General features: G+C 36.0%; 1 protein-coding gene across 6 annotated transcripts in view; it reads left to right on the forward strand.

Moving 5' to 3' along the window:
* Positions 1 to 26203, forward strand: part of RIT2 (Ras like without CAAX 2) — a 436154-nt gene that overhangs the window by 222926 nt on the left and 187025 nt on the right. For 4 of the 6 annotated variants that reach the window (XM_065533894.1, XM_005586822.4, XM_045378244.3 and 1 more), the window contains exon 4: positions 22277 to 22468. In XM_065533894.1, the coding sequence (XP_065389966.1) occupies positions 22277 to 22468 (192 nt within the window). Of the gene's footprint in view, positions 1 to 22276; positions 22469 to 23354; positions 25439 to 26203 lie in introns of those variants that run through there. The other 2 variants (XM_045378243.3, XM_065533895.2) reach the window with 2 other exon arrangements.

Below are 26203 nucleotides of genomic sequence, written 5' to 3' on the forward strand. Positions count from 1 at the left end.
TTTTTTTAATAAAAATGCTGTATTAGCATGCAGGTTTGTATTCCTTTAGACTAAACTATTTTTTCATAGGGTGTACATATTATGGTTAGTTTACTTAATTTTACATTTGAGAAATTTTAGTTTTGTATTAAAAGATAGCAAACAGGTGCCTAAAATATGCACCCAAAGTATTCACAGCATTTAAAATTTGCCTTTGTATGACCTTTTTTAAAAAAATAGAAATTAAACAACAAAAAACATTAACCAATTAGTGCTTGTTCTTCAACCAACACCATTGATCTGATGTTCCTGTTTTCTAATTTTCCTCATGCAAATACTTCAAATGATAAAACTAGCTTAAAATTTATCAGATTCTGGTTTTAGTATTTTTTGTTATTTCTTGATAAGGTGATTTTGCCTGACTGTTGGATTTGATATGCGTAGCTTGCACATCTTGTAAATAAAAGCCTTCACAGATATGATGTGTCCTTGCACAAGTCTGAGAAAGAAATAAAATGCATGCATGTTTTAAAAAGGATAAGAGAACAGAAGTTTGAAAAAAGACCACACCCAGTACAAAATGATGACATTAGTAACCAAATCAAATGTAACCTTATCACTGCCTAACTGAAATAAGCTAATGCTTCCTCTGTCATGGGTAAACACTCAACAACAACACCCATAATGTTTGCCTATGCATCAAAAACCTACACCAAATTCTCACAGTGTTGGTGCCCACAGTCTTGGAGGCATGTTCAGCCTGTGACATTCTAACGGAATGGATCTTTGCCAGTCTATGTTTTGCCTTTTCAGAGAAGATCCCTGTGCCTAAATGAATATTAAACGATAACTCAACATTTTCACTCACATGGGATGAATAAAGAAGTTTTTTTTTTTTTTTTAAATAGCTAGATGTACTTATTGCCTATGCATATTTGTAGAATGTAATTGCCCTTTGCAGAAAGACTCTTATGGAATAAACATCAATGAGCAGTTTAATTAACTGAATGCTAAATTGCCAATGACAAAATATACCTGTAAAATATCTCATAAAGTACAAGTGCTAAAGTTATCAGACATAAATAAATTATATTTGAGAGTAACATAAAGTTGGATAGAAATTAATGTAATTAATTTATGTCATTAATGTAATTTTTAAGTAAATTTTTGAGAAATATTATTTTATAAACAAAAGAGAATGTAAACCAAAAACTAATGTTTGAGTTTTCTTAGTATGCAATAATTAAAATAATCACCCTTGGAACTCCTTTAATCATTGCAACTGCCCTCTTGTCTCTCCTAGATGGCTCAATGGGGAAAGACTTTCCAGAAGTGATAAAATCTCCCTCCTAGGATGGCTGAAAACATTGGCTCTTATAAATTGTACATTTTCTTGGAAATAAGTGTGATCTGGAAAATGGAATTTAAGGAAATCTTTGAGTATTACATCTAAAAATTTCTTAGCATCTCACAGTTTCAGGACAGAGCCCCAAAATAATGACTTGTAGACAAACCTGTCCCTACCAACATGATTTGCTTAGTTTGAAGACCTAAAATCAAAACATCATCATCAACAACAACAATGGAATTTTTAAAACTATTTCTCAATCTTAGAGAGAATTGGGAGATACCTGATAAAAATTCATATTCCTGGCCCTCTCTCCCATGTGAAAATGGTGCACTGCAGCTGAATAGAGGCTACCTCATTGAGATGCACACTTTCTCTCGAAATCACGGGGGCCCATCTGGCCAATCAGTCCTTCCCAAGACTCAGTGATCACCTGTCCTGTGCCAGGCATGCCTCAGGCTAGGGGACATTGCTGCAAATATAGGAAACATAAATCCTTGACCTCATGAAGCTCACATTTTAGTGGGAGAGACAAACAATAAACAACATAAATAAACAACCAAACTTGTTGGTCTGCTAGATGGCATAAGAACTATAATGAAAAAGTAAACAAAGAAGTGTGAGAGTTTGCCTGGCACATTTAGGAAACAGGAAAGGCCAGTGTGGCTGGAGTGGGATGACCAAGTGAGGCTCAGTAAGAGACAGGAAGAGAGAAGTTAGGGTAGGGGGCAGTCTGCATATGGCCCCAGGGCTCATTGTCAAGACTTTTTGTATTTTCCACTGAAGGACCTGGGAGCCATTAGCCAGTTCAAAGTAGGGAAGGGACCTGACGTGGCTTACATTTCAAAGACTTGGTCTGAATGCTGTGTTGATAACAGACATTGTAGGGGCAGGAAAAGCAGCTAGGAGTCTATTGCAATAAAGTAAGGGAATGGGGTGGTGCTTACACCATGTGGTGTCCTTTCCAAAAGAAAAAAGTAGTTGGATTCTGGAGATACACTGAAGGTAGAACTGGCCACATTTGCTAATAGATTCAATGTGAGGTGTGGGAATAAAAGAGAAGGATGACCCCATAATTTAGGACAAAAGTAAGTACAGTAAGTCCTCACCTAATGTCCTAATGCCATTGACAAGTTCTTGGACACTTTGATTTTACATAAAATGACATCACAAAACTGATTCTACCATAAGCTAATATTTATAAACAAGAATTAACTTCCTATGACCTATTTCTGGGCAAAAAATTATCAAACTTCTAAATAAAGACCCAAACCACTTCTAAAAATAAAGAAATAAATGTGAGATATGCATACATTTAGGAAAGATTAATAAAAACATGTAAAAGAATTATTTACCCAATTTGTGGTGATTCAGGGGTGACAACGGTCATAGTGATGGTGGGTTAAATCAAACAATAAGTATTTGCAAATTGAAAATTGTCAGGAGTACCTCCTACTGAGAGATGAGGCCAGCTGAAGTTCCTGGGTCCAGTGGGGACTTGGAGAACTTTTCATCTTACAAGGGGATTGTAGAATGCTCCAATCAGTGCTCTGCAAAAACACACCGATCAGCTCTCTGTAGCTAGCAAGAGGATTGTAAAATGCACCTATGAGCATGCTGTAAAATGTACCAATCAGCAGGATCCTAAAAGTAGCCAATTCTAGAGAGGATTGAAAAAAGAGCATTCTGATAGGACAGAAACAGAACATGGGAGCGGACAAACAAGGGAATCAAAGCTGGCCACACCAGCCAGCAGTGGCAGCCTGTTTGGGTCCTCTTCCACGCTGTGGAAGCTTTGTTCTTTCCCCCTTCACTGTGAATCTTGCTGCTGCTCAATCTTTGGGTCCATGCCATCTTTAAGAGCTGTAACACTCACCATGAAGGTCTGTGGCTCCGTTCTTGAAGTCAGAGACTGTCAACCCACTGGAAGAAACCAACTCTGGACACACTAGCACCATGCAGTTCAAACATCATCAATCACCAGCATGGCGGGCTCGATGGGCACTTTCCTGTCACATCACTTATTGTCATACATTTATATGATTATGCAGATTTGGTGAATTTTTATTTTACAGTAATTGGCATTCATTCATTTACTCATTTTCCTATCCTGACAGCTCAGGGTACAAGGTGGGAACCCACTCTGTACTAACATCATCCCATTGCAGGCCATACTCACACCCACACTTACTCAGGATAGAGCTATTTAAACCTAACAATTCACCTAATGGACACAGCTTTGGCACATGGAAGGAAGCCCAAGCACCCGGAGAAAATGCACGCTGACATGGGGAGAATGTGCAAACTCCACGCAGACAGTGGCCTGATATTTTTTCCTCATCAATGTGTAACGAAACAACGTTGATAAAAATGATTTTATTTGTGACCTACTGTTGAAGGTAAGGTAACAGTTAAAGGAAGAGGAAGACCACACGTAGCTGTGAGAGTTGATTTAATGTTAAATATTCCAGGAGGCAAGACACTGGACTCCTGAGTGGAGAGAGACTTCCGATACTGAGAGTCCACTTCTCCTTCACTGTCCAGAGGGTGAATGTACATGCATGCCTTCAAGTAATTTGAAAATTATAGAAGTTGAGTCCTGGCAGAAGCAACCACTCTGTGTGCCAGAAAAAAGCAGTCCTTATGCCAAGCCATATGCAGAGGTTTGGGGGTGATCAATTGTTATTTCTAAGTTCTAAGGGATTATTTCTACTGTGAAAAGGCAAAGGGCAAATCAGTGTGTTTGACATATTCACTGTTTTTTTTTTTTTTTTTTAACTTGAACAGTTAAGATAACAACTACAAACAACTTTTTTGATGAGTCATACATAAGTGATACCTTGATAATTTGAATATCACTTATCCTTGCATAAACTGCTATAATGGAAATGACAGAGATTAAACAAATTTACCTATCACAGTAATCCCAGTTCTACAACTAACTAGTTGTGTGATCTTGGACAGGTTATTTAACTTCTCTGTTCCTTAGTTTGTCTCCTTTTTAGTTCCTTAGTCTCTTCATTATAGGGTTGTTCATAAAATTAACTGGAATAAAATATACATATTAATTATACATACAAATATATATACATATATATGAAACAGAACAATACTTAACCAACAGCGCTGTAAAATCAATGTTATTAATTCTACTTAAATTTATCATGTTAGATATTAAAGCAAATAATAATACATTAAAGTATCTGGCATTTTTCCCCATAGAAAACTGATGTGATTAATTCTACTCCACAACAACACTATTTGGTAAGGGGAATAGGGATTATTATCACCTTCTCTAGAAAATGTTTGTTTACATGCCTTATTCTGGATTTACTTGCATTGTTTTAAGGAATTTATTAACCTTGGGTAATTTGATCAACCATTTCACATTGTATCTATGGACAGGAAACAATGAAACTTTCATCCCTCCTAGAAAACAGACTTGACTGTGAACAGAAATTTTTGATGCTCTAACTCAGAAAAATAAGTAATATTAGGCATTGGTGGGGGGCGGGGGGCGGTCAGCAGGGAAAGTACTTCTAGGCAAGGGAATAGCTTTTAGTGTTCCTCAAATCATACTATCTTGACAGTTTCTTATCCCAATTCTATGTACAGCCAGTCTATTTTCTTCCTTGACAGTAGTTCTTGGCTCCAGTCATGCAAATCTGCTTAAAATGATATATACCATTTGCTCATTTCTTTTTGCCTTTGTAAAGTCTCTGTCTGGATATCCCTTCCTTGCCCCATTCAAGATCAAACTATTGCTCCTTTCCCTTAAATGCTGTTTAAAGCCTCTCTTCTGCTGAATAATGTCAGAAAGCCAAATAACATGTATTAGAAGCCTGAGTGTCAAGCCTGACAGAATAAACACAATTTTCCAAGATATCAACTATGAATAAATGGGACTTTCATTTATACTATCAGAGCAGTTGCATTTAAATTCCTAGACCAGGAAGACTTTGTACCATAAAGCAAATGACGTTGCTGCTCTAAGAGTCAGAAAACTTACCAGCATGCTATTTTGGAATGTACATCAGAATTAAGAGTTAAGTGGAGTTAAATTAATAGTCTCATCTCCCTATTCACTAGCTGTGTGACATTGGTCAAAATATTAAATATTCCTGAGTTTCATTTTCCTAATTTATAAATTGGAAATAGTGATGCCTTTCAATACGATTCATTTTGAAAAATAAAATGAAGCTTACAAAAGAGGCATATACATTGTTAAGGACTTTATATGACGTGTTTTTTCATTCACTTAACAAATAGTTGTGGGGGACCTACTAAGTGCTGTGTGCAGCCCTCCGCTAATACGTTCTTACTTACATTGTAATGATACAGCACCTGACCTGGAAGCCAGCCGTACCGTGTGATAGGCCAACAAGTAGACATCAAGGGTAACACAGTGCCCCTGTGAAGAGAGGGTGTGTAATGTGTGTGTGTGTCTATATATGTGTGTGTGTAGATATACACATTATATATATTTAACTATATATAATGTTAGTGAATAATAATGTTATTTACTATATATTGTGTATATAATGTATATTATTAATATATTAAATATATTAATATATATGAAATGTGTGTGTGTGTGTGTGTGTGTATATATATATATAAAATGAGCCTTTCAAAATTTGAGAGAGGATTTTTCCTTTGAAGAGAAGTAGGAGAAGATGTGACCTGCAACATTTAAACTGAACCTTGACGAATGGAAAGGAAATTTAAGGCACAGGGAGCCGCATAAACAAATGCATGGGGGCATAAAATGTATCTTTCCTGGACTATTGTTATTCGGCTTTGGCTACATTAAAACACCAGTGTTGGCTGCTTTTCAGGTGTTAATCTATATGATTTATCCCTATCAGGTCTTCATTCAGGTAGACGAGCAATAGGGGAATGGTCACATTAATGCAAATTGACGTGTACATGTATGAAACTTTCTCAAGCAAATCCTTCTGGCTCTAGTCATTATTTGCATACTATTATTGTACTTATAATTTTTTTAAATGACATATTTTTATTTTGTTTTTTGTATTATATGATGTGCCAAGAGCTATCAAGGGTTATATTGTTTTCTAGTATTATGTTGGAAGGGAGACCTATGTTTGCAATCAGGCTTGCAGTCCAAGTTTTAGATATAAATACTAATGTTACTTCAGTAGCAATTTTTTTTTTTTTTTTGCAAAAAAATTGTGTAGGCATATTTTGACTTGGAATAAAGAATAAAATTTTAAAACTTGAAATAGGTATTTTCTTTTAGTAGTCATACCAGATTAAGCATTAGTAAACTATTTCAGGAGATAAGTAGAATTTCTTCCTGTGGGTAATTATCTGTGGCTTTAGGCTTATTTGTAGCTCTGTCAGCCTAACAAAAGGTGATTAAAAGGGGCAAGTCCAAACCACAATTCCACATCTCATTCCTGATCATTTATGACAAATAGAGCTATTAGTTCTATCTTGAGCTAAGCAGAGGAAACAGACCTAGTAAACAAAGCAACATTTATAGTTGCTAAAGTATATTGGTTCTTACTATGTCCAGGTAGTCTTGGAAGCTGGTTACAGGAGGAATTTTTTACCGATCTTTAGTTGTAATAACAGACTTGGTCTTGCAACAACCTTATAGGGTAGGTATTCTTTTTAACTGCATTGCGCAGATGAAAAAGCAGAATCCTAGGGACCTATGAAGTGGCAGAGTCAGAATTCAAACCCAGGCAGTATAGCTCCAGAACCCCATGCTTAATCCCTCTCACCAGCCTCTTGCCGATATAACTCTTTGACAGTTTTCATGTTCAAATCATCCGCTTTCTTATGTTCTCAATAAATGTATTTGAAAAATTCTATTAAGTTGGTTGTTTTGTTTAATGTCTTCTAAGTAAATAAGTAGTCTATTGGCTGGGGGTGGTGCTTCACACCAGTATAACCCTAGCACTTTGGGAGGCCAAGGCAGGAGTATGGCTTGAGCCCAAGAGTTTGAGACCAGCTTGGGCAACATAGTGAGATGCCATCTCTATCAAAAATTTAAAAAAAAAAAAAATTAGCTGAGCATGGTGGCACATGACTGTAGTCCTAGCTACCCAGGAGGCTGAGATGGGAAAGCCACTTGAGCCTGGGAAGTTGAGGCTTCAGTGAGCTATGATTGTGTCACTCTACTCCACCCTGGGCAATGGAGCAAGATGCTCTCTCTTAAAAAAGTAGTGTATTATGTGTGCTATATTAATAATTTTATTACTACTAATTCTCTTATCAGAGTAAGTTAATAATTCTTGAGCATTTGGACTAAATGAAAATAGAATGTTTTCCATGTTTGAATCTTTCTTCACTTCTAACACTGGAGTGGGCAGCTTGCTATTTTGGAAGCAAAATTATGTCTTAAAGCATATTTTAAAGTTGAAACTTGGTTATCTTGTGAAGTCTTCCTTCAAGAGCTTTGAAGGACAATGTTTTTAGGGAAGAGGAGGAAAGGAAGTACCAAATTTTGGCAGTATGCACCATATGTCTTAAACTTTAGTGAATCTTAAAAATTAGGTGAGAAGGAATTATTTTATTGTATCATTTTGCTCTTTCTTCTTCATTCAAGACCAAAATTTCTTGAAATAGATGTGTTCGAACTTGTTCGGTCTCATTGCGGATATCTCCAGAACTGGCATTTCTACCACCAGGCTTTCTGCATCCATTGCTTGACAGTCCCTTTTTTTTTGTTTTATGCCATTATTTTATCCCCTTGGCCACACTCAATACTATTTTATGCTTATTTCCTTTCTCACTTAAAACTTTCAAATACCCAATTTTAAACATCTGTTGAATCAAGTGAAATGTAGTTACTCTTCCACTCTCTTTTCTTTCTTAGATATCATATTTCCTCTTTACAAAAATCCTTGGAATACCTTGGTGATCAATATTTGAATATCCTTCTATTTATCTACTCTGCCTCAGGCTGAAGTTTTCTTAGCTCAAGGTAATCCCCCATAGCCACTGGAGTCCTCAGTCAGAGGGAGAGAACTACCAGTGCCCTGACCCTACCTTACATTTGTCTCTCAAAGAGCAATAGCCAATCCCTTGCCTCCTGAAGAGTTGTATTTATCCTCTTATCTCCCTAAATAGTTGCAATTATTATTTTCCGAGTTCTTCAGTTTGATAAGATTGGGTTAGTTTTTATGTTCCCCCATTGAATTTTATCTCTGTTGTTTACAACTTACGTTAACTCCCAGAAATACTCCATCCCTGTCTTATTTACTGTCTTTTCCAGTCAATCTAAATTTGAGCAAATGAGATCCAGCCCTGAGACAATATAGATCAGGAAGCTTTGTGGTTAGCTGATAACTAAACCAGTTTTGCAGTTGCATTTGATGCTTTCCAGAGCACATCTCCTTTCTCTTTCTTTCCTATTTGAAATAATAGAAAATAGGAACCATGCATGCTGCCCTACTTACCATGTTGCTAGCACAGTCAAGTTGTTACTATCCTGTTTACCACCTTCTCTGCTGTACCTCTGAGGTTCAAGTAGCATAAAAAATAATTTTTGAATCACTTGGATAATAGAGTACTCTTCTCATGGGCACTGCATAGAAGCAGGCATGTTTTTAAGGACATTTAAAGACTAAATTGTTGGCCAAATTATTCAAGAATAAAAATTGCAGTTAGGGATTTTACTTTAGTGAGTTTCATGAGGATAGGAATAAAAAAAATGACAGTAACCATATAGCTAGTATTTTTCAGAGGCAAACCATTTTAGAACCAACATAGAGGAAGGCATTTTTCATACATTATATTATTTAATCTTCACATTGGTGATACTGGAAAGGCATTGATTTTCCATAATCCAGAGGAGAAAATAGATGGCCAGAGAAATCAAGATATTTGCCCAGCAGATCTAATGTCATGTTTGTGGTTCCCTCAAGTCACATTCTCTCTCTTCTTCTTCTTTTTTTTTTTTTTTTTTTTTTTTTTTTTGAGTCAAGTTTTGCTCTTGTTGTCAGACTGGAGTGCAATGGCACGATCTCGGCTCACTGCAACCTCCACCTCCCAGGTTCAAGCGATTCCCCTGCCTCAGTGCCTCAGTTACTTGAGTAGCTGGGATTACAGGCATGCACCACGAAGCCCAGCTACTTTTTGTATGTTTAGTAGAGACGGGGTTTCACCATATTGGTCAGGCTGGTCTCGAACTCCTGAACCTCAAGTGATCCACCTGCCTCGGTCTCCCAAAGTACTGGGATTACAGGCGTGAGCCACCGTGCCTGGTCCACATTGTCATAATTACATCACATGTACTCACCTTGATATGAAGGAGGAGTAAAGAATGCCATATGTAGTATATATACTTAAGGGTTAAATTGGTGTTCTAAGTATGATAATGCATAAAAGATAGAGAACACAGAATGAGCAGGAGTCAGGAAAAGTTTCTGAGTGGTTAGAAAAATGTGTAATGTCTCTGGTTCTTCACTTCAGTAGTCCAACATTTCTCAGATTGGTTCTTGTTTATGAGTTCTCTGAAACTGAAACAACATCGTTAACAACAACCTCTTGCACTTCTCTGTGTTGTTTCACATACTCAAATGGAAACTTAACATTGTCCAGTGTGACGGAAGTTTGGGTTCTACTTTTGTTATGGCAAAAGCTGGTTAGGAAATGGAAGTCTGTGTGTGTTCTGGCAATTTCACCAGTTAAATGATAGTGCACCTGATACTGTGATACAAAAAGTGTATTTATTTATTTGGTTTTTAGCATATGATATTGAGGCAGGAGAACAGGGTCTGGAGACAGGGAAGTGAAGGCCAATTGGAGCTAATTTCCTAAAGCTAGATCAAAAAGGAAAACACCTGGGTCTGGAGGCAGGCACTCTAAGGCCAACTTGTGATCACTTCCTAAAACTGGAGGGAAAGGAAAATCCCTCTCTCTCTAAGCCCCAGTAACAAAGTATCCAAAACTACTCCCTGTACCACCCCCTTTCCCACGGCATCTCGAATGTAAAAGGAAAGTGCCTCTGATTGCCCACGGGCCAAGTGCAGGCCATTCCTTCATCTGCATAGGGCACCAAATCCACTCTGGCCTCTAAATGGCCACAGGCCAAATCCTTCATCCACATAGTGGATAGCCAATCAGACCTCAAAATGGGGCACTTCAACTCCAGAACACTTTGTCACCGGGGTCTTGAGCTGCTTGCTGGGGCCCGCTCCCACCCTGTGGAGCGTTCTCTAGCTTCGATGAATCCTTATTTTCACCATTTCGTTCCTTTGTTACTTTGCGCACTTTGTTCAGTTCTTTGTTCAACATGCCAAGAACCTGGACATCTCATACTCTAGGCCTGCCTTCTGGTAACAATATGTCTAATATCTTATAGCAGACACTGTACAAAGACTGTATGAGGATGAACTAGACAAGTTCCCGGCTCTCTTTGATCTTAGGATCCAGCAGGGGCACCCCATGTAACTGCACTGACACCATCTAACAAGGGCTGGGTGGATGAGTCCAGAGCTTCGTGGCTGTTAACCAACCCTGCAGTATCCGTGTTTCCTAAAATCTGAAAGACTTGCAGGCAGAAGACTGCCACAAAACGTGAAGGAGAGAGTGTCTCTGCTGTAGGGTGACACAGGGGATTCCCTTAGCACATTTCCTAACTGAGAAGTGTCCTTGTGCATTCATTCAGCCCTGCCCCACTCCACTCTCTAGTGAAGCAATTCGGAATCATCTCAGCATTTGCTCAGTTCTCTCTCTTGAGGCCCCAACACTAACACCAGATTATCCCACAGTTAGACCTTGTGTCTTCCTCAACACGGTCTGCAGGGTTTTTGAACAAGTGGTAAAGGCAGTAACTGATAATGTAGGGGAAAGGTGTTTCTTTTTTCTTTCTTTTCTTTTTTTTAAATCCCAGCCGTTTCTTTATTTAATTACCCTGATCACTACCTGCAGACACTATGACTTTTTCTATTTGTTGATGATGCTGTGTTTGACAATTCCCAAGACTTCATTAGGACTCTTTCTATTTATCGTTTTTTTCTACTTTCACTTTTAATTTTCCAGAAATTTTGAGTTACTGTTGCTATCGTTTTGTTTTCCAATGGTAGTATAGATATCAAATAATAACAATAGTTCTGTGATTTCAATTGCATTTTGAGGGGCAAGAGACTGAGAAATTGCCCACTCTCTTGAACAGGAAGCTTTTGATTTTAAAATATTGCTGCAATAGAAAGGGTTTAAGAAAAGCATTGTTTAAAATTATCATATGTCCTAGCCACCAAAATACATTTTAAAATAATAAAACATATGCTATACAATATTAATATATGTGCTTATATTTTATATGTATGCATATGATATCTTATGATGTTAATATCTATGCTCTATGTTAATATGATATTCATATATCCATACTTTTTATATTTACTACAACTTACTAACAATTTCAAAAACTATTAACTTCCAGAGTGAATCCATCTTGAGGCATCTCACAAACAATACCATAATAGAAACCAGCCTTGATAATTTTAAAACTCAAATATCATCATTATCTCATCATTCTCCATTATCCCCATATTTTTCCCGGCCCTAACCTAATAATGAAATCCTATTTTTTCCAATGCAGTCGAATATGCAATTTTAAAATTATTATATTTTAAATAACTAGATCAAAATGATTCCAAAATTACCAAACTGATATGATGATGTTTTTGTGTTATGGAACAGCTCACCTGAGTTTAAAAGTGTAATGAAACACAATTATATTTGAATAACCAAATTATTTGACCACAGTTACTGCAGGGAGTTGAAATAATATGGAACAAACAATGACTTTTTTTTCAATATATTTAAATTTTTTCCTAATATATTTTTATGCAAGATGCAAGGCATATTGGTCTGTTCCCATGCTGCTAATAAAGACATACCTGAGATTGGGTAATTTGTAAAGGAAAGAGGTTTTCTTTTTTTTTTTTTCTTCTGTGAGATGGAGTCTTGCTCTGTCACCAGGCTAGAGTGCAGTGGTGTGATCTTGGCTCACTGCAATCTTTGACTCCCGGGTTCAAGCGAGTCTCCTGCCTCAGCCTCCCGAGTAGCTGGGATTGCAGGCATGCATCACCACGCCCAGCTAATTTTGCATTTTTAGTAGAGATCACCATGTTGGCCAGGATGCTCTCAAACTCCTGACCTCGTGGTCTGCCCGTCTCGGCCTCCCAAAGTGCTGAGACTACAGGCGTGAGCCATGGCGCCAGGCCAGGAAAGAGGTTTAATTGACTTACAGTTCAGTGTGGCTGGATGACCTCACAAAGTGTTCAATGATGGTGGAATAGGAAGTAAACATGTCTTTCATCACATGGTGGCAGGAAGGAGAAGAATGAGCAAAACGGGGGAAAGCCCCTTATGAAACCATTACATTTCAGGAGAACTCAGTCACTATCATGAGAACAGCATGGAGGTTACCACCTCCGTGATTCAATTACCTCTCACCAGGTCCCTTCCAGGATGTGGGAATTATGGGAACTACAATTCAAGATGAGATTTTGGCCAGAACACAGCCAAACCATTTCACAAGATTACAAATGTATTTTTTAAAGAGAGAAAGATATTGACTGACTTGGGAACAAAAATTTTGCTGAATTTGATGGTACAGGCCTGTCCCTTAACAATATAAATTTTAAAACTTTCTTCTACCAATTATCTTAAAAGATTTATCTAGGATGATTTTCCTTATTAGTACTCACAAACTCCTTTACTGTTAGAAGCTTGCTTATTATGTCTGTGTTCCAGAATACATACATTATCATAGAGTTAGCACATCAAAATATTTTTCTAAATGGCATTTATTTGTTCAAATGGCAGCAATTTAGTTGAATTTTTTAATGTTAAAAATCTATCAAGCAATATAAGTGCAACGTAAGTGTTAAAAACACTTTAAGCATAGATGTTGTCCTCTAATTAATGTTTAACATTTGCTTGGTGACACAAGTCTAATTCCTTGAATAAAAAGAAAATAAGAAAGATATAATTAATTGCTAATTTTTTAAGTTCATAAGTGATGAAAATATACAAAAAATAATTCTCAATAAAGGCTGGATTTGTTAGGTATGGGTTCACACACACACACACACAAAAAAAACACAGGAAGAATATAATCGACTTAGAAGCATGCACAGGATTCAGATCACAGCAAAGGAAAGAAAGCTACCCATGTGATGTAGAACGGATTAGAAAACTGGGCTTTCTGAGCTGGCTGTGTTTTAATTAGCTATGAGAAAATGATATCATCACTACCTTTCTGGGCTCTGATTTTCTCATCTGCAAAGTAAAAAGTTTGCATCTGATAATCACTAAATTCTTGATTCCCTAAAAAAGGTTCAAGTATGAGGAATAATGTTCATGAAAGCACAATGGTAAGAGAGACAACTTTTATGATCAGGCCATGAGAGAAGTGACCCCATTAGAGAGGGCATATTCAATATTAACTGGAGATAAAGCTTGATTGGTAGCATGATATCAGATTATATAGGGTCTTAAAATCAGGCTGATGAGTATAGATTTGATGTGAAAGTAAATGTGCAACCACTGGACCTTTGGAGACAGAAGAGCTGCAGAATAAATGCAGTACTTAAAGAAGAGTAATCAGATAGTGAAATGGATGGATTTCCCCCCACTGATGGATTGATTGGAAAAGGGAGACCCTGGGGTTAGAGCAGCCACTCAGGAGGTATAACTAAGCTGGAGGATGAAATATATCCAGCACTTTATGATGGTCAAGAACCTTGTAACCTCTTCCTGGTTGTACTTCTGATGTCATAGAGGACAAACATCTGCTCCAATAATCACTTTCCTCACTTGTATGATGAGGGAGTGTTGGACTGTCAATACAATTCTAAAATTTTATAATTCTCTGGAGACAAATTATTCTTTATATTGCAAAACAAGATTATTTGGTTTTTACCAAAGGAGGAACCAAATAGTAATTTATTTTTTATTTAATATTTAGAAATATGAATTTCATTGTGGATGGTGAAGCTTTTTTAGAGAAAGCATGTGTGGGTATGTGTGTGCATGAGTCCCATATCATTTTTCTTATTTATAGTAGTATCCTATCAGGTACTCTAAATCAATTAGCAACTGCAACTTTGTCATGTGAAGTTTCTTATTTCACTCTATTTTTGTTGAAATCATCCTTTCAGTATCACATTGGGAATGACTAAACTGCGGTAGATGAAATCCTTTCACAACACAGTTATGCTGACTTCTTCCAAGATTCATTCCTGTAGGTTTTATCAGCAGGAAAACAGCTCCCAGTATGAGTGACCTCCAGGATAAACAGGAAGCCAGCTGTGATTAGAAATATCTTTTAGTGGATTTGTACCACCCAGAGGCGATCATGAAACTTTAAATCTTTGACAAAATACAAGTCAAATAGAAGGAGGAAAGGCAAACAGACTTCTATGGGAAAGAAATTTTGGTGCAAAATTTGATCCAAATACAGTAAGATTCCTCTTTCCTCCTCCCTTTTTAGCGTAAGACAAATGACCAATGCTAGACAATGAAATAAGGAACATTAACTTGCTTTATAATTGCTGTGGATTTCAATGGGATATAGGTTTATCTAAAAGTTAAACTAGACCTGGCCTTACATGTACAGGAATGAATAAGTAACTAAAAGCTTTATCCATTTAGTTTAAGGATTTGATTCCCTTTCCCTTTTATCTTCATCCTCCTGCCCCCAATCCTCACTCCCCTTAAAGTGCATATCATCCAGGGAATAGTAACATATTTTAAAACATTTAGCTTAAAGTAAGTAATTAACCAAGTGATAATATAATTATCTGTTGGGCTTTGATCCAGGCACTGTCCCTAGTGCTTTGGAGAATATGATGCTCAGGTAGGTTAGAGTCTAGTGATGGGAATGTGTATAAAACACACGTAATTACAATAAAAGAAAGAGGCATAAGTGCCAAAATCTGAGGACAGTTCAGTACTGAGCATGCCTGGCAAAAGAGAACAAAACTAGAAGAAAGCTGTCAGAAACCATTTCTATAAAATCTCCTTTAAAATAGATAAAATACTTCAAATGGAGGCAAAGCTCCAAATCTCAAAAAGAAGGGATAAAAAGAATTTGTCCCCCCAAACTGATCCAGACTAATTGATTTGTGCCCTATTTCCAACTCACATATTCAATCCAAAAGGCTTGTCCCCTGAGTCTGTCACAACTACCCCATTTAGATTCTAATCTTTCACCTAAGCCATATTTCCAGTTATCATCTATGGATAGTTCCATTTGGATGTCTAATATTAACTAGACAAGTAGAACTCTGTGTGGGACATGATGGCTCTTAAGTTATTTACTTTCTCAATCAGCTGATCTCTGTCATTACAACCACCAGATCCAGGGCTACAAAAACTGGAACCATATTTAATTTAATTTAATTCTTTCTTTCCTCGGCGAGGCAGTGGTATCAATGTGTCTCTGATTTTCTACTTGATAGCTCCAGGACTTCGGCCATCTCATTTAATATCTCTATACTTTTTTTTTATATCTAATGTGAGATATGTTTTTCATGTCATTTTTTCATAATTCCTTTCTCTCCGTTTTTCTTTATTGTGACCTCTCATTCAAGAATTCCCCCCCCCCCCCCCGCTTTTCCTTCTCCTTTTGTGAAACCTCACTTCAGAATTACTGCGAAAGCCTTCATGGTTTTCTCCCTGCTCTCAATGGCCCTTTCCTCCACTGTGACTCTCACCATTGCCAAACCAATCCTACTACAATAAGGCTGCCTGCTTGTTACTTTCCTCCTGACAAAAATCTCCTGAGTTCTAGTTCCGCTCACATGTGCTCTTGGCTGTTATTTTGTGCTAATCTCATTGCAATGGGACTGACTTCATGAGCCGGCAATTGCTGCAGCTGCCCAGGGTCCCAAGCCCAGAAATGCATTGCACTTGTTTTAATGTATTACTCTTGCTGTCTTGAAATTCTTAATTATTTTTGAACAAGTAGCCTCACATTTTCATTTTTGCATGGAGATCTACAAATTATGCAGCTATTCCTGCATTACAACCTTAGTGCTTATTCAAATTGTATTTAGTTAAGAGTTTTCCAGGAGTCATCATTATAGTTGGATTCCAAGTACTCTTCAAGCCTCCAGTTTCAATGCCAACAACTAAACTAAAAAGATTTTAAACATCATTATCAATTATTACACGCTAATCATTTTCTATGGAATAATTTTCTATTATCTTACTTGAAGCTTCCATCAGTATTATTGAGTATGACTATGAAATGTTTGACAAGGCTTACATTGAAAAACACAATCACAGAATAGTCTTAGAGAACCTGATACTACAGATCTAGTTGGGTTGACACTGGGGATGTTGTCTCTTATCTCAACCCCAAGAAGAGAAATTGCCTTCAGCTCTCAGTGCTTAGGGGAGATTTGTGTCAAATTAATATGTTGTTATTGATAACAAAAGTGATATAATTGATCATGTTTTCATTGTAGCTTGGGTTGTTTAGATGTTCAGAGTCAAATTGTAAATCAAACTCTGTCTCCTCACTCTATCCTGGTTCTGATGCTCTAATTTTTATTTGTCATATATATATAAATGACAAATAAAAAAATATATATCTCCATATTTTAGTTTTATTATATGTATTTATTTTACCAATCTCAAATCTTACACAACTGTCATATATAAGTGCTCAATAAATATTTGATGAATGAGTTAGGCACAGCACAAGCAGTATTCCATGATAAAATGCATTCCTAAAAATATGTGTCAAATACCAAAAAACAAATGATAGCTTATCTTCTCTGAAAACTGTAAAATGGTATTTGTTAATTATATTTTGACTTTTAGGCACAATCTTTGACCTCACATTATCGGCATTTATAAAATCTGTTTGTTCATTTTCATTTCAGTTGACATAACCAGTTTAAGGCATCAGATTGAGACTGAGAAACCACCACTCCTACTTATTGCAATCCTTTTGCTTTGCATAAGTTATAGTAAATTTATGATACCTAGACTTTAATCCTTTAGAATTGTTTCTATACTTTCATTAAAAAGATGCAAATAAAAGAAACAACAATCACATGATTCTGTGCTATGCCACCCTCCAAAAATTCAGCTATTGAAGGCTAAGCAGGTCCTAGATGATTAACTACTATGCAAATGATGAATTTGGACTATGAAAGGCTATTTAAAAGTGAGAATACATAATCTTTGGAAGTGAGGTTACCCGAAAGTTGAGGAGTTCTGTACAAATAATAAAGTTAAGGAAGAACATCACATCCTTTTCCCTACCAAGCCCTCTTTGCCTTCCCTCTGAAAACTGTTCCTGCCATTTTCTCAACCCCAAGGTTCATTTAGATCTTAACTATTATTCATTCAATTTATCTTGGCTTGGTTGTGTTTCTCCAATGAAGATATATATATATATATCTCCTACCACTTGGTACAGTGTTAGGTATATGACTGACTTTTTAATTTACTTTTTTTTTCCATAAGGAGAACAAATATGGACATGTGGTTCATTAAAGAGATGGCCAAAAGGGATTCAGATCAATATATGTAATGCTATCTGTGTGCCCTTACTGGGAGTGGTTAATAAGCTGGTCTGAATATAGTGCTAGTGCTTTTTAAATATAGTGAGGCATTCGTATCTTTGTAGTACTGCTACTTGAATGCAGTGGAGAGCTGGCCCAATTCCTACATGTTCTAATACCTGCTTAAAATTCTTACTCTGATAATCAAGAAGCTGGAATATGAGATTCATCAAAAATTCTGTATTCATTTTCCGAATATAGAAAGATTATCACACAATTTTAGTACAAGGGAGTATATCAAAGGCAACTGATCAAACTGGAATGCTGTACTCAGAATAGCTCTGAAAATATTAGAAATGCTTATATTTGTAGCATTTTATACAAAGGGTCTATTACATAAATATGTTGCTACTTATAGATAGCAGATGGAATCTAGAAATGTTCCTGAATAATTAACCAGCAAGTTTCATTTATAGCAGGAAGCAAACGAAGAAGGTATTAACATTCAGGATACACCAAACAGAAATAGGGATCTTTAATTCATGGGTGAATGAAGGCGGAAGCAACATGGTGAACACGGCATTTTTCCTTTTAAAGTGATTTCCTTATCATATATTATTAAGTTAATACATAGTAAAGAGATTTTGTTCAAATCTCTGTGTCCCATCAGCCTTTACTGCATCTTCTAGTAAAACGTGCGCGCGCGCACACACACACACACACACCCCACACAGAAACTTGTGTACATGTTGTGTAAAGAGTTGGTATAGAAAAGGTCATTTAAGATAAAACATCCTCCCCATTCATTATGATAGCTTCATTACATCTGTTTTATTGGTGGAAAGATTTTCTGTTTGGGGAAAAAAAAAAAGCTTAATACTTTTCTGATGAAGCTTATATAAAAAACACTGCCACATTTATATTTAATGCAGCTAAAAGAAGATTTCATGCCTGTTTTCCCAGTGAAAGCTTCTATTCTGCCAGATTTGTACCAGAGATAATAATAGGCTTGATTTGTATTGTATTTAAAAAATTCATCAAAGCATTTTCACATCTCTTCTCTCATCTGAGCTTTTCTACTGCCCTGTAAGACTAGTTAAGTGTATGTCCTAATCCATCTTTAACAAAAGGAGAAATTGAGGCCCAGAGAGGTTATGTGACATGTCAGAAGACATGCTTTAAGTAGCAGTCCTAGAGGTCATGCACTATGACTACCTTTCTCTGCTTCTAGAATATAAAGACCACTCTGAGCATACATTCAGTTATGTATTCATACAGATAGGTGCAAAACAAAAATCATCCAAATTTTAAAGTATGTATGCTGGAACTTTATACCTAGAGATTCCAATTTAGATCAGATGTTATTCCTTGACATATCTATTTTTAATGTGATATGTGTACAACTTTGAATCTGGTTAACAAGCACTGTTGGACCTTTATTCATTCAATCATCCAATATTCTCTGTGAATTTTGCCTTCTGTAATTTGCTTATCTTCCTAACAGGTTGTTACGCTTTATCAAATTTGTTAGTCATTTCTTTATGGCATATTTTTGTTGAAGTCGTCAAATGCATTGCTCTTTTTCTTATGTCTCACATAGAAATATATTCCTTCAGTTCAAATTTAAGAAACAATCTACAATTGAACAACAAAAAGAACCAACCCCCTTCAAAGAAAACTACTACATTCTTCACAACAAAATAAAATCAATATGTAGAAGACAATATACAAATGAATATAAAACATAGGACATGTTGATCATAACACATAAATAATAAATACAAATAAAAGGAACATGATGTTTCAATTCTACGATTTGCAAAAGTAGAACAATTTGATAAGCAGCATCGTTGAAAATGAGGATAAATAGTCACATTTATATAACGCTGGAGAAAGTATTGTTGACACAATGTCTTTGGCATTGAGATTGGCAATATTTCTCAAAAGTAAAATATATGTTCTTTTTGGTCTAGAAATACTGTTTCTCAGGTATAGATAAATCTGTGCAATGTTTAAGAACATATATATCACAGTATTTTCTATAATAAGAATAAAAGGAGGCCATCTAAATGCCTGTTCATAGATAAGTAGCTAAATTCATTATGGTACATGTATAAAAAGAATTATGATGTCTCTATAAAAAAGAATAAGCAATATTTATATATACTTATATAGAATAGTTTCCAAGGTATAGTAGGGCTATTACATTTTAATTAAAGATATATATTTTTTCCCCATTGAGTTTAGAATGATATATAAAGGAAAAAGGAACATGTATATGCTTGTATGTACACAGACAGTAGTGTAAAGTTAAAGAAGCTATTAGCTGATGCATTTGAAAAGGAAAACTAGAAGTTTGGGGTGGGAAGAAAACTAAATTGGTACTAGATACATCTGTACCATTTAAATATTTTGCTAACACTTGTATTTGTTAATTTTCAAAAAGGACTAGACGATTGAAAATCAAAAACTTTAGTACTGAAAATAATAATCAGAAAATAGCATAAACTTTAAATTGTAAAATAGATCTTTTCCAATTTAGCTTGCATTTTTATTATTTTAATCATACACAACTGATATAACAGATCAAATTATGTTTTCCTAAAGATCAAACATATTTCTAAGATGATCCTATCATTTTTTTTCCAAAGAAATGTAATTATGAATTTGAGAAACATCAGATATCATTTTCAGTCCATACTTCTCTAGTCAAGTCCTGTCAATTATGGAGGTTTGATTCAGACATAGGGTTTCAAAATCAGAGTATGTCAGAACTATGAGGGATCTCAGATATTTTATTACTCAATCGTGGTTCAGGAATGAAACATGGATCCAATAGAATGTTTTTTTCTCCCAAATTAGTACATTTCACTCACATAGTGAAATTTAGGATTGAGTTAAAATAAAATTTAATGCTAAGTAATTTGATATAGTGAGAGTCAGGTAACATGAGTTTTTTGAACCAACTCTGTATCATGTTGTTGTCGGTCTTTGGACAAGTCTCTTGTCCTCTCTGTGATCCAGTTCTTGCAATGACTGCTGAAACTGATGCAAACACTGTTTACATTTATTCCATATTTACTGAAAATGATTGGTGAAATTCACTTATTAACTCAGAAATGTATTAACCTTATCAGTCTCTGGACTTGCAACCACCCTAATTCTCCAACGTTCCTGGATCTACGTAAATGCTCCCATCTTTCAAGCTAGCTTAAATCAAAATAACATTTATTTAAACAATTACTCTGAGTGGGGCATTTTGTGAGTTCTTATAAACATTTTACTAGGTAAAGAAGTCCCATTTTCTCAAATTCTTCAAACACAGTTAAAACCCACCAAAAATTTTATTTCTTTGATTACTCATAGCACGAATTGTCCAAGTCACAATATGCTCTTTTGTTCTTTCATTGCTTATTCCACAGACAGAAATTAAATTTTATATTTTCCATTGCTTCTATCTAAGTAGCCATGGCCATTTTAACAGTAGTTTCACTAGCCGGGCGAGGTGGCGGGCGCCTGTAGTCCCAGCTACTCGGGAGGCTGAGGCAGGAGAATGGTCTAAACCCGGGAGGCGGAGCTTGCAGTGAGCTGAGATCCGGCCACTGCACCTCAGCCTGGGCGACAGAGTCTCAAAAAAACAAAACAAAAAAAAAAGTAGTTTCAGAATAAAAGTGAATAAAAACAGATATTTTAGACTTAAAGGAACTTTCCAAATTGTAATTCAGACCAAATATTGAATTTTCAGTCACCGAGAAGTTGTAGTTGAAAGAAGATGAAAGAGTCAGCAGAATGTAGAAATTGATCCATCCCTCAGCAATCTAGATCCTTCTGTTTATGTACCTTCATGAGACAAATCTAACACCCAAATAAATAACTGGATCTGGAATTATCAATGCTAATAACTTTTTCCATTCACAAGGAAGACCAAGGTCTAACTCTAATTCATTTTCATATTTTTGAGTAGAAAAATTTGTTCTCCCAGATTCCTTGGCAGACTTATGGCAAATCCCCTATACAAACCTACTTTCATTTGCAAAGTGAAGCCAACTTCCTTAGGTAATACACTTTTTTCTTCAATGTTTCTAGAAAAGAAAATTGGTTCCAAAAATATCTGAAATATGTAATTTAAAGAATATCTAGCCTGGGTTCAAATAAATGTAATGATTGGAGTATAAACATTTAGATTCATTTTTTTAAAGTGAGGTCACTACAAATAAAATATATATATATATCATCTTTATACAATCCCTAAGAGTCCATGAGTAAAAATTGCTGTTTAATATGTTTTTCTAAGATCTCATAAATGAAATCTCCTATGATTAAATATCAATATTCTTAATAGTTTAAAACATTCAAATTTCATAATGATTACATTTAAACCTCCTATTAATTAGCTATATTGACAGCCCATAACTAAATTTATTTTTTTTTCCTGCAGGCAGAATTCACAGCCATGCGGGAGCAGTACATGCGAGGTGGGGAAGGCTTCATTATCTGCTACTCCGTCACTGACCGTCAATCATTTCAGGAGGCTGCCAAGTTTAAAGAGCTCATTTTTCAGGTCCGCCATACCTATGAAATTCCCCTGGTGTTGGTGGGTAACAAAATTGACCTGGAACAGTTCCGCCAGGTGAGTGCCAATTTTATCTGGTAGCTTCTGTCTTTTGCTCTGATAATACATAGTACAAAATATGGCTGCTTTCCAAGGTTCATATCGAGAATTATGAGAAAGAAATTATGCACATGATTTTTCTAATAAGTCATGGTGGTCACATGGTAAATTGTGTTGGCCTCCATAATATATTTGATCACATATGCTATTTTGTAGAGTGTCCTTGCTAGTGCCCCATCCCCTAGGATCTGGGATTATATACTGAATATAGTAGAAGTGATTCTGTTGACTTCTGAAGTGTGGCCTTAAGAGTTCTGCAGTTTCTGCCTTTGTCACTTAACTGCTCACCCTTGAGTACAAGTAAAGAAGCCCAAGCTAACCATGAGAAGATAGTCATGTGGACAAAGTGAGATTCAGGCTCACAGCTGTCCCTGCCAAGACACTACACATGTGGGCAAAGACACGTTGCATGTTTCAGCACTAGCTGCCATATAACTGTAACCTCATAAGATAGCAAGCCAATCCACATGGAACAGGAAATCTCCCAGGTAAGCCTTGTCTGGATTTGTGAACTAGAGAATCAGTGGCAAATAAAACGAAATTGTTTACGCTACCATGTTTTGGGGGTAATTTTTCAAGCAACAATAGATGATCAAAACAGAATCTTTCCCTCCTTCCAGAATTAGAACAAGCCACTGCTTCTCAGGTTGCATCAGAAATTACTCTTATATACCATCCATTTCCTTCAGGCTGCATCTGCTATATCAATGTGATCAATAGACAGTCTCAAAACTTCTCCAAACAAACAAAATTGATAAGGAAGAAACTATGTCTAGCTTAGATTGAGATTCATTACCATAAACTTACATAGTTCATTCATTATGTTTTATTCTCATCTGGTCAGACACTACTTCTTGGGCAATAACAGATGATCGAACTATGATGGCTTCCTCCCTGAGTTCTCAAGATAGTAATGATAAATCAGTTGCCCTGGTTCAAGAATCAGGCAAATCATATCACAATTCCACTCCCATGACTCACATTGTACAAAGTAATATTACTGAGAAGTGGCATGCAAATCAAATTTTTGTAAATCTAATTCTGTAAATTGAGTTGCTTTGTTATAAATTGAGATGCTTCATCTTTCTTTTCATCGACCTTAAGTTTAAACTGGCTTTTAATAGTTCATGTTATTCCAGTTAATGATTTATTGTTAGCCTATTTAAAGTAGTCAACTAGTAAAACCTTTTACTAACATAGGAATCTTCACTAAAACAAATAGTTGTCTCCTATCTTAAGGATATTATAAATATGGATTTTCATGCCTAATACGTTTTAAGTTTTCTTAAATTGAAAAGATCTCATACAGAGTCCATGTTTACAAGTTGATGTTTAACAGGGAACGTATTTCTATGATTTAGTGCAATGCATTTTTGTGATGACATTGTTGTATATTCTACTTGAGAATCTAAGCATCTTAAAATGGCAGCTAATTATTGTTTTAGGAACTATACTATTTGTTCATCTCTTCTGCAACTGTTCTGCTATCTTACTTTGCTGTTTCTCTTTGTCCAAAGACATGTTCAGCATAATATGGTTGCATTTCTATGGGTTAGAATTCAAGTTTATCTCATCAGTTAAATATGAATCTATTCTTAGATACTTGGCACAAAGGAAGAAAGTTGGAGGCTTAGTAGCTGAACCTTTCCTATATTCCTCTGAAGAGTGCTAGTGCTCTACTTTTCTTAGGGCCTCTAGGAACTAGCATGACAAAGCACCCTAAATGTACCATCAAGTGAACATATGCCCATTTTGTTGCACTTCTAAGAATTCCTGGAGAACAAAAACCTCTGATTGGGTTTCAGTTAGGAAAGCTACAAGTGACTCTGAAAAACTAGTGAATTTGAAAACATTCAGGTAACATTTTTTCAGGCGAAAAATCAACTAAACTTTCTCTACAATGATTACTCTTCATGACTCCAAAGCTGGCTGACATTTACTTTTCCCTCCCTCTCCAGGCCCTGTCTTACCAGGCTCAAAGGTGACCCTTAGGATCTCACAAAGGCATGTTTATCAGAACCCCTATCCCAGCCTGGATAATTAGCTGCTCCTTTCAGATTAGCAGTGAAGGGAATCACAAGCATTACAAATGTCACTGAAATAAAAACCCAGGAAAAGATATTAAGATGTGTAACTGCAGATTTGATAGTCTTTTCCTTGTAGATAAAAGCAAGTACTGTAAACAAGATAGTCACAGAAAGTGCAAAAACCATGAAAACACAAATTGCAATCTTTGTAAAAATGTTCGTGTACCACTGTCTCCAATAATGAAATGTTGATGTAAAAATTTGGCTTCTGGCTGTGGTTGTGATAGCAATAATTATTCTTAAAACTGCAGAGTGGTTTTTTCTTAGCAAAATGATTTCAATTCGTACTTTATTTTAATCTTGCAACTGCCCTGTGTATTTGTAAGCCAATCATTTGAAGAATGAGGACATCTGACAAATGAATATATTGATAGCAATTGACTTTACTAAACTATTGCAGCTAGTGACAAAATTAAGACTAAAACACTATCACATTGTATTCTTTTTGTTCATCAGTATTTGAAAGGTTACATCTCTATTTCTTCATTAAAAAAAAAAAGGAAACTCAAAGAAAAATAAAAATGCTGACACCTAGATGGTTTGCAGCTCAAAAGAATTCTGTAAGGATTCCTAGAGTGATAAAGTTAAACTCTGAAAGGTGAAATTACGCTGGTGCTATTGTTTAGTGGTGAGAGGCAAAAGAGTAGGATTCTCACTAAGCAACTCTTATTCCTTATCACCCTACCCTGAAAGACTTTTGGAAGGAAAGAATTCTGATGGTTGAAGCTGCTTCTTTTCATATTTGGTAAGAATAGGTGCCTGTATTCTTAATGCATTTTGGGAAATCCCAGAGCCCTTTCTAAAAAAGATAAAAAATAAAGAGACAACGAGTTTTAGTGTATTATGTGTTTATCATTATTCACCTCCTTGAGCTTTAATGTGGAAGGACTCAAATGATAGTATTTAATCTGTGGTCAATATTCATTTTGATGGTGATATTACTGAGGATACATTTAGTGTTTTCAAGGCTCTGTGCTGGGCACGTTAACACATAAGATTTTATTTAATCCTCACCACAAGACCATGAAGTAGTCTCCTGTATAGCTATTTACATATGAGTCAACTGAATCTCTAATACATTCAATAACTTGTTCAAGGTCACACAGGTAATTAGAGTTGAGAGACAAAACCCAGTGTGTTCTGGCTTGAAATCTCACTATGTCTTATGGTTGGCCTACAAACCATTGTCATTTTATCATGAATTTATTTTTTATGTCAGCTTCAAGATACTATGCTTCTCAGAGCAATAGCATCTTATGGACAAGGAGGAGCAGGAAGAATCAGGATAATAATTCTTGGGGTTGGAGTGGGCAGTTCCAGGCCATGGACAAGCCAGTAATAGCCCAAAGTTGGTTTCCTTACCCTTTTGGTGTGAGGAAAAATAAAAGTAAGGAAATGGGTTTCAAAATTACTGGAAAGTTCTGTTTTATAACAGCCAAAAAATTCTGTCCAAAGTTTATCCAGGCTATTCTAAAGCCTGTCTTAATTCCTGAACAACATGAGGGCCTTGAGCTCCCGTGGTCTTTGTCCCTATTCATGCAGGCTTCTGTCTTCCCACTGGAGAGTAGAAGGAGATAATCCCCGATTTCTCTTTTTCCAAAACCCT

The sequence above is a fragment of the Macaca fascicularis genome, chromosome 18 (assembly GCF_037993035.2).
Source record: "Macaca fascicularis isolate 582-1 chromosome 18, T2T-MFA8v1.1".
Lineage (NCBI taxonomy): Eukaryota > Metazoa > Chordata > Mammalia > Primates > Cercopithecidae > Macaca > Macaca fascicularis.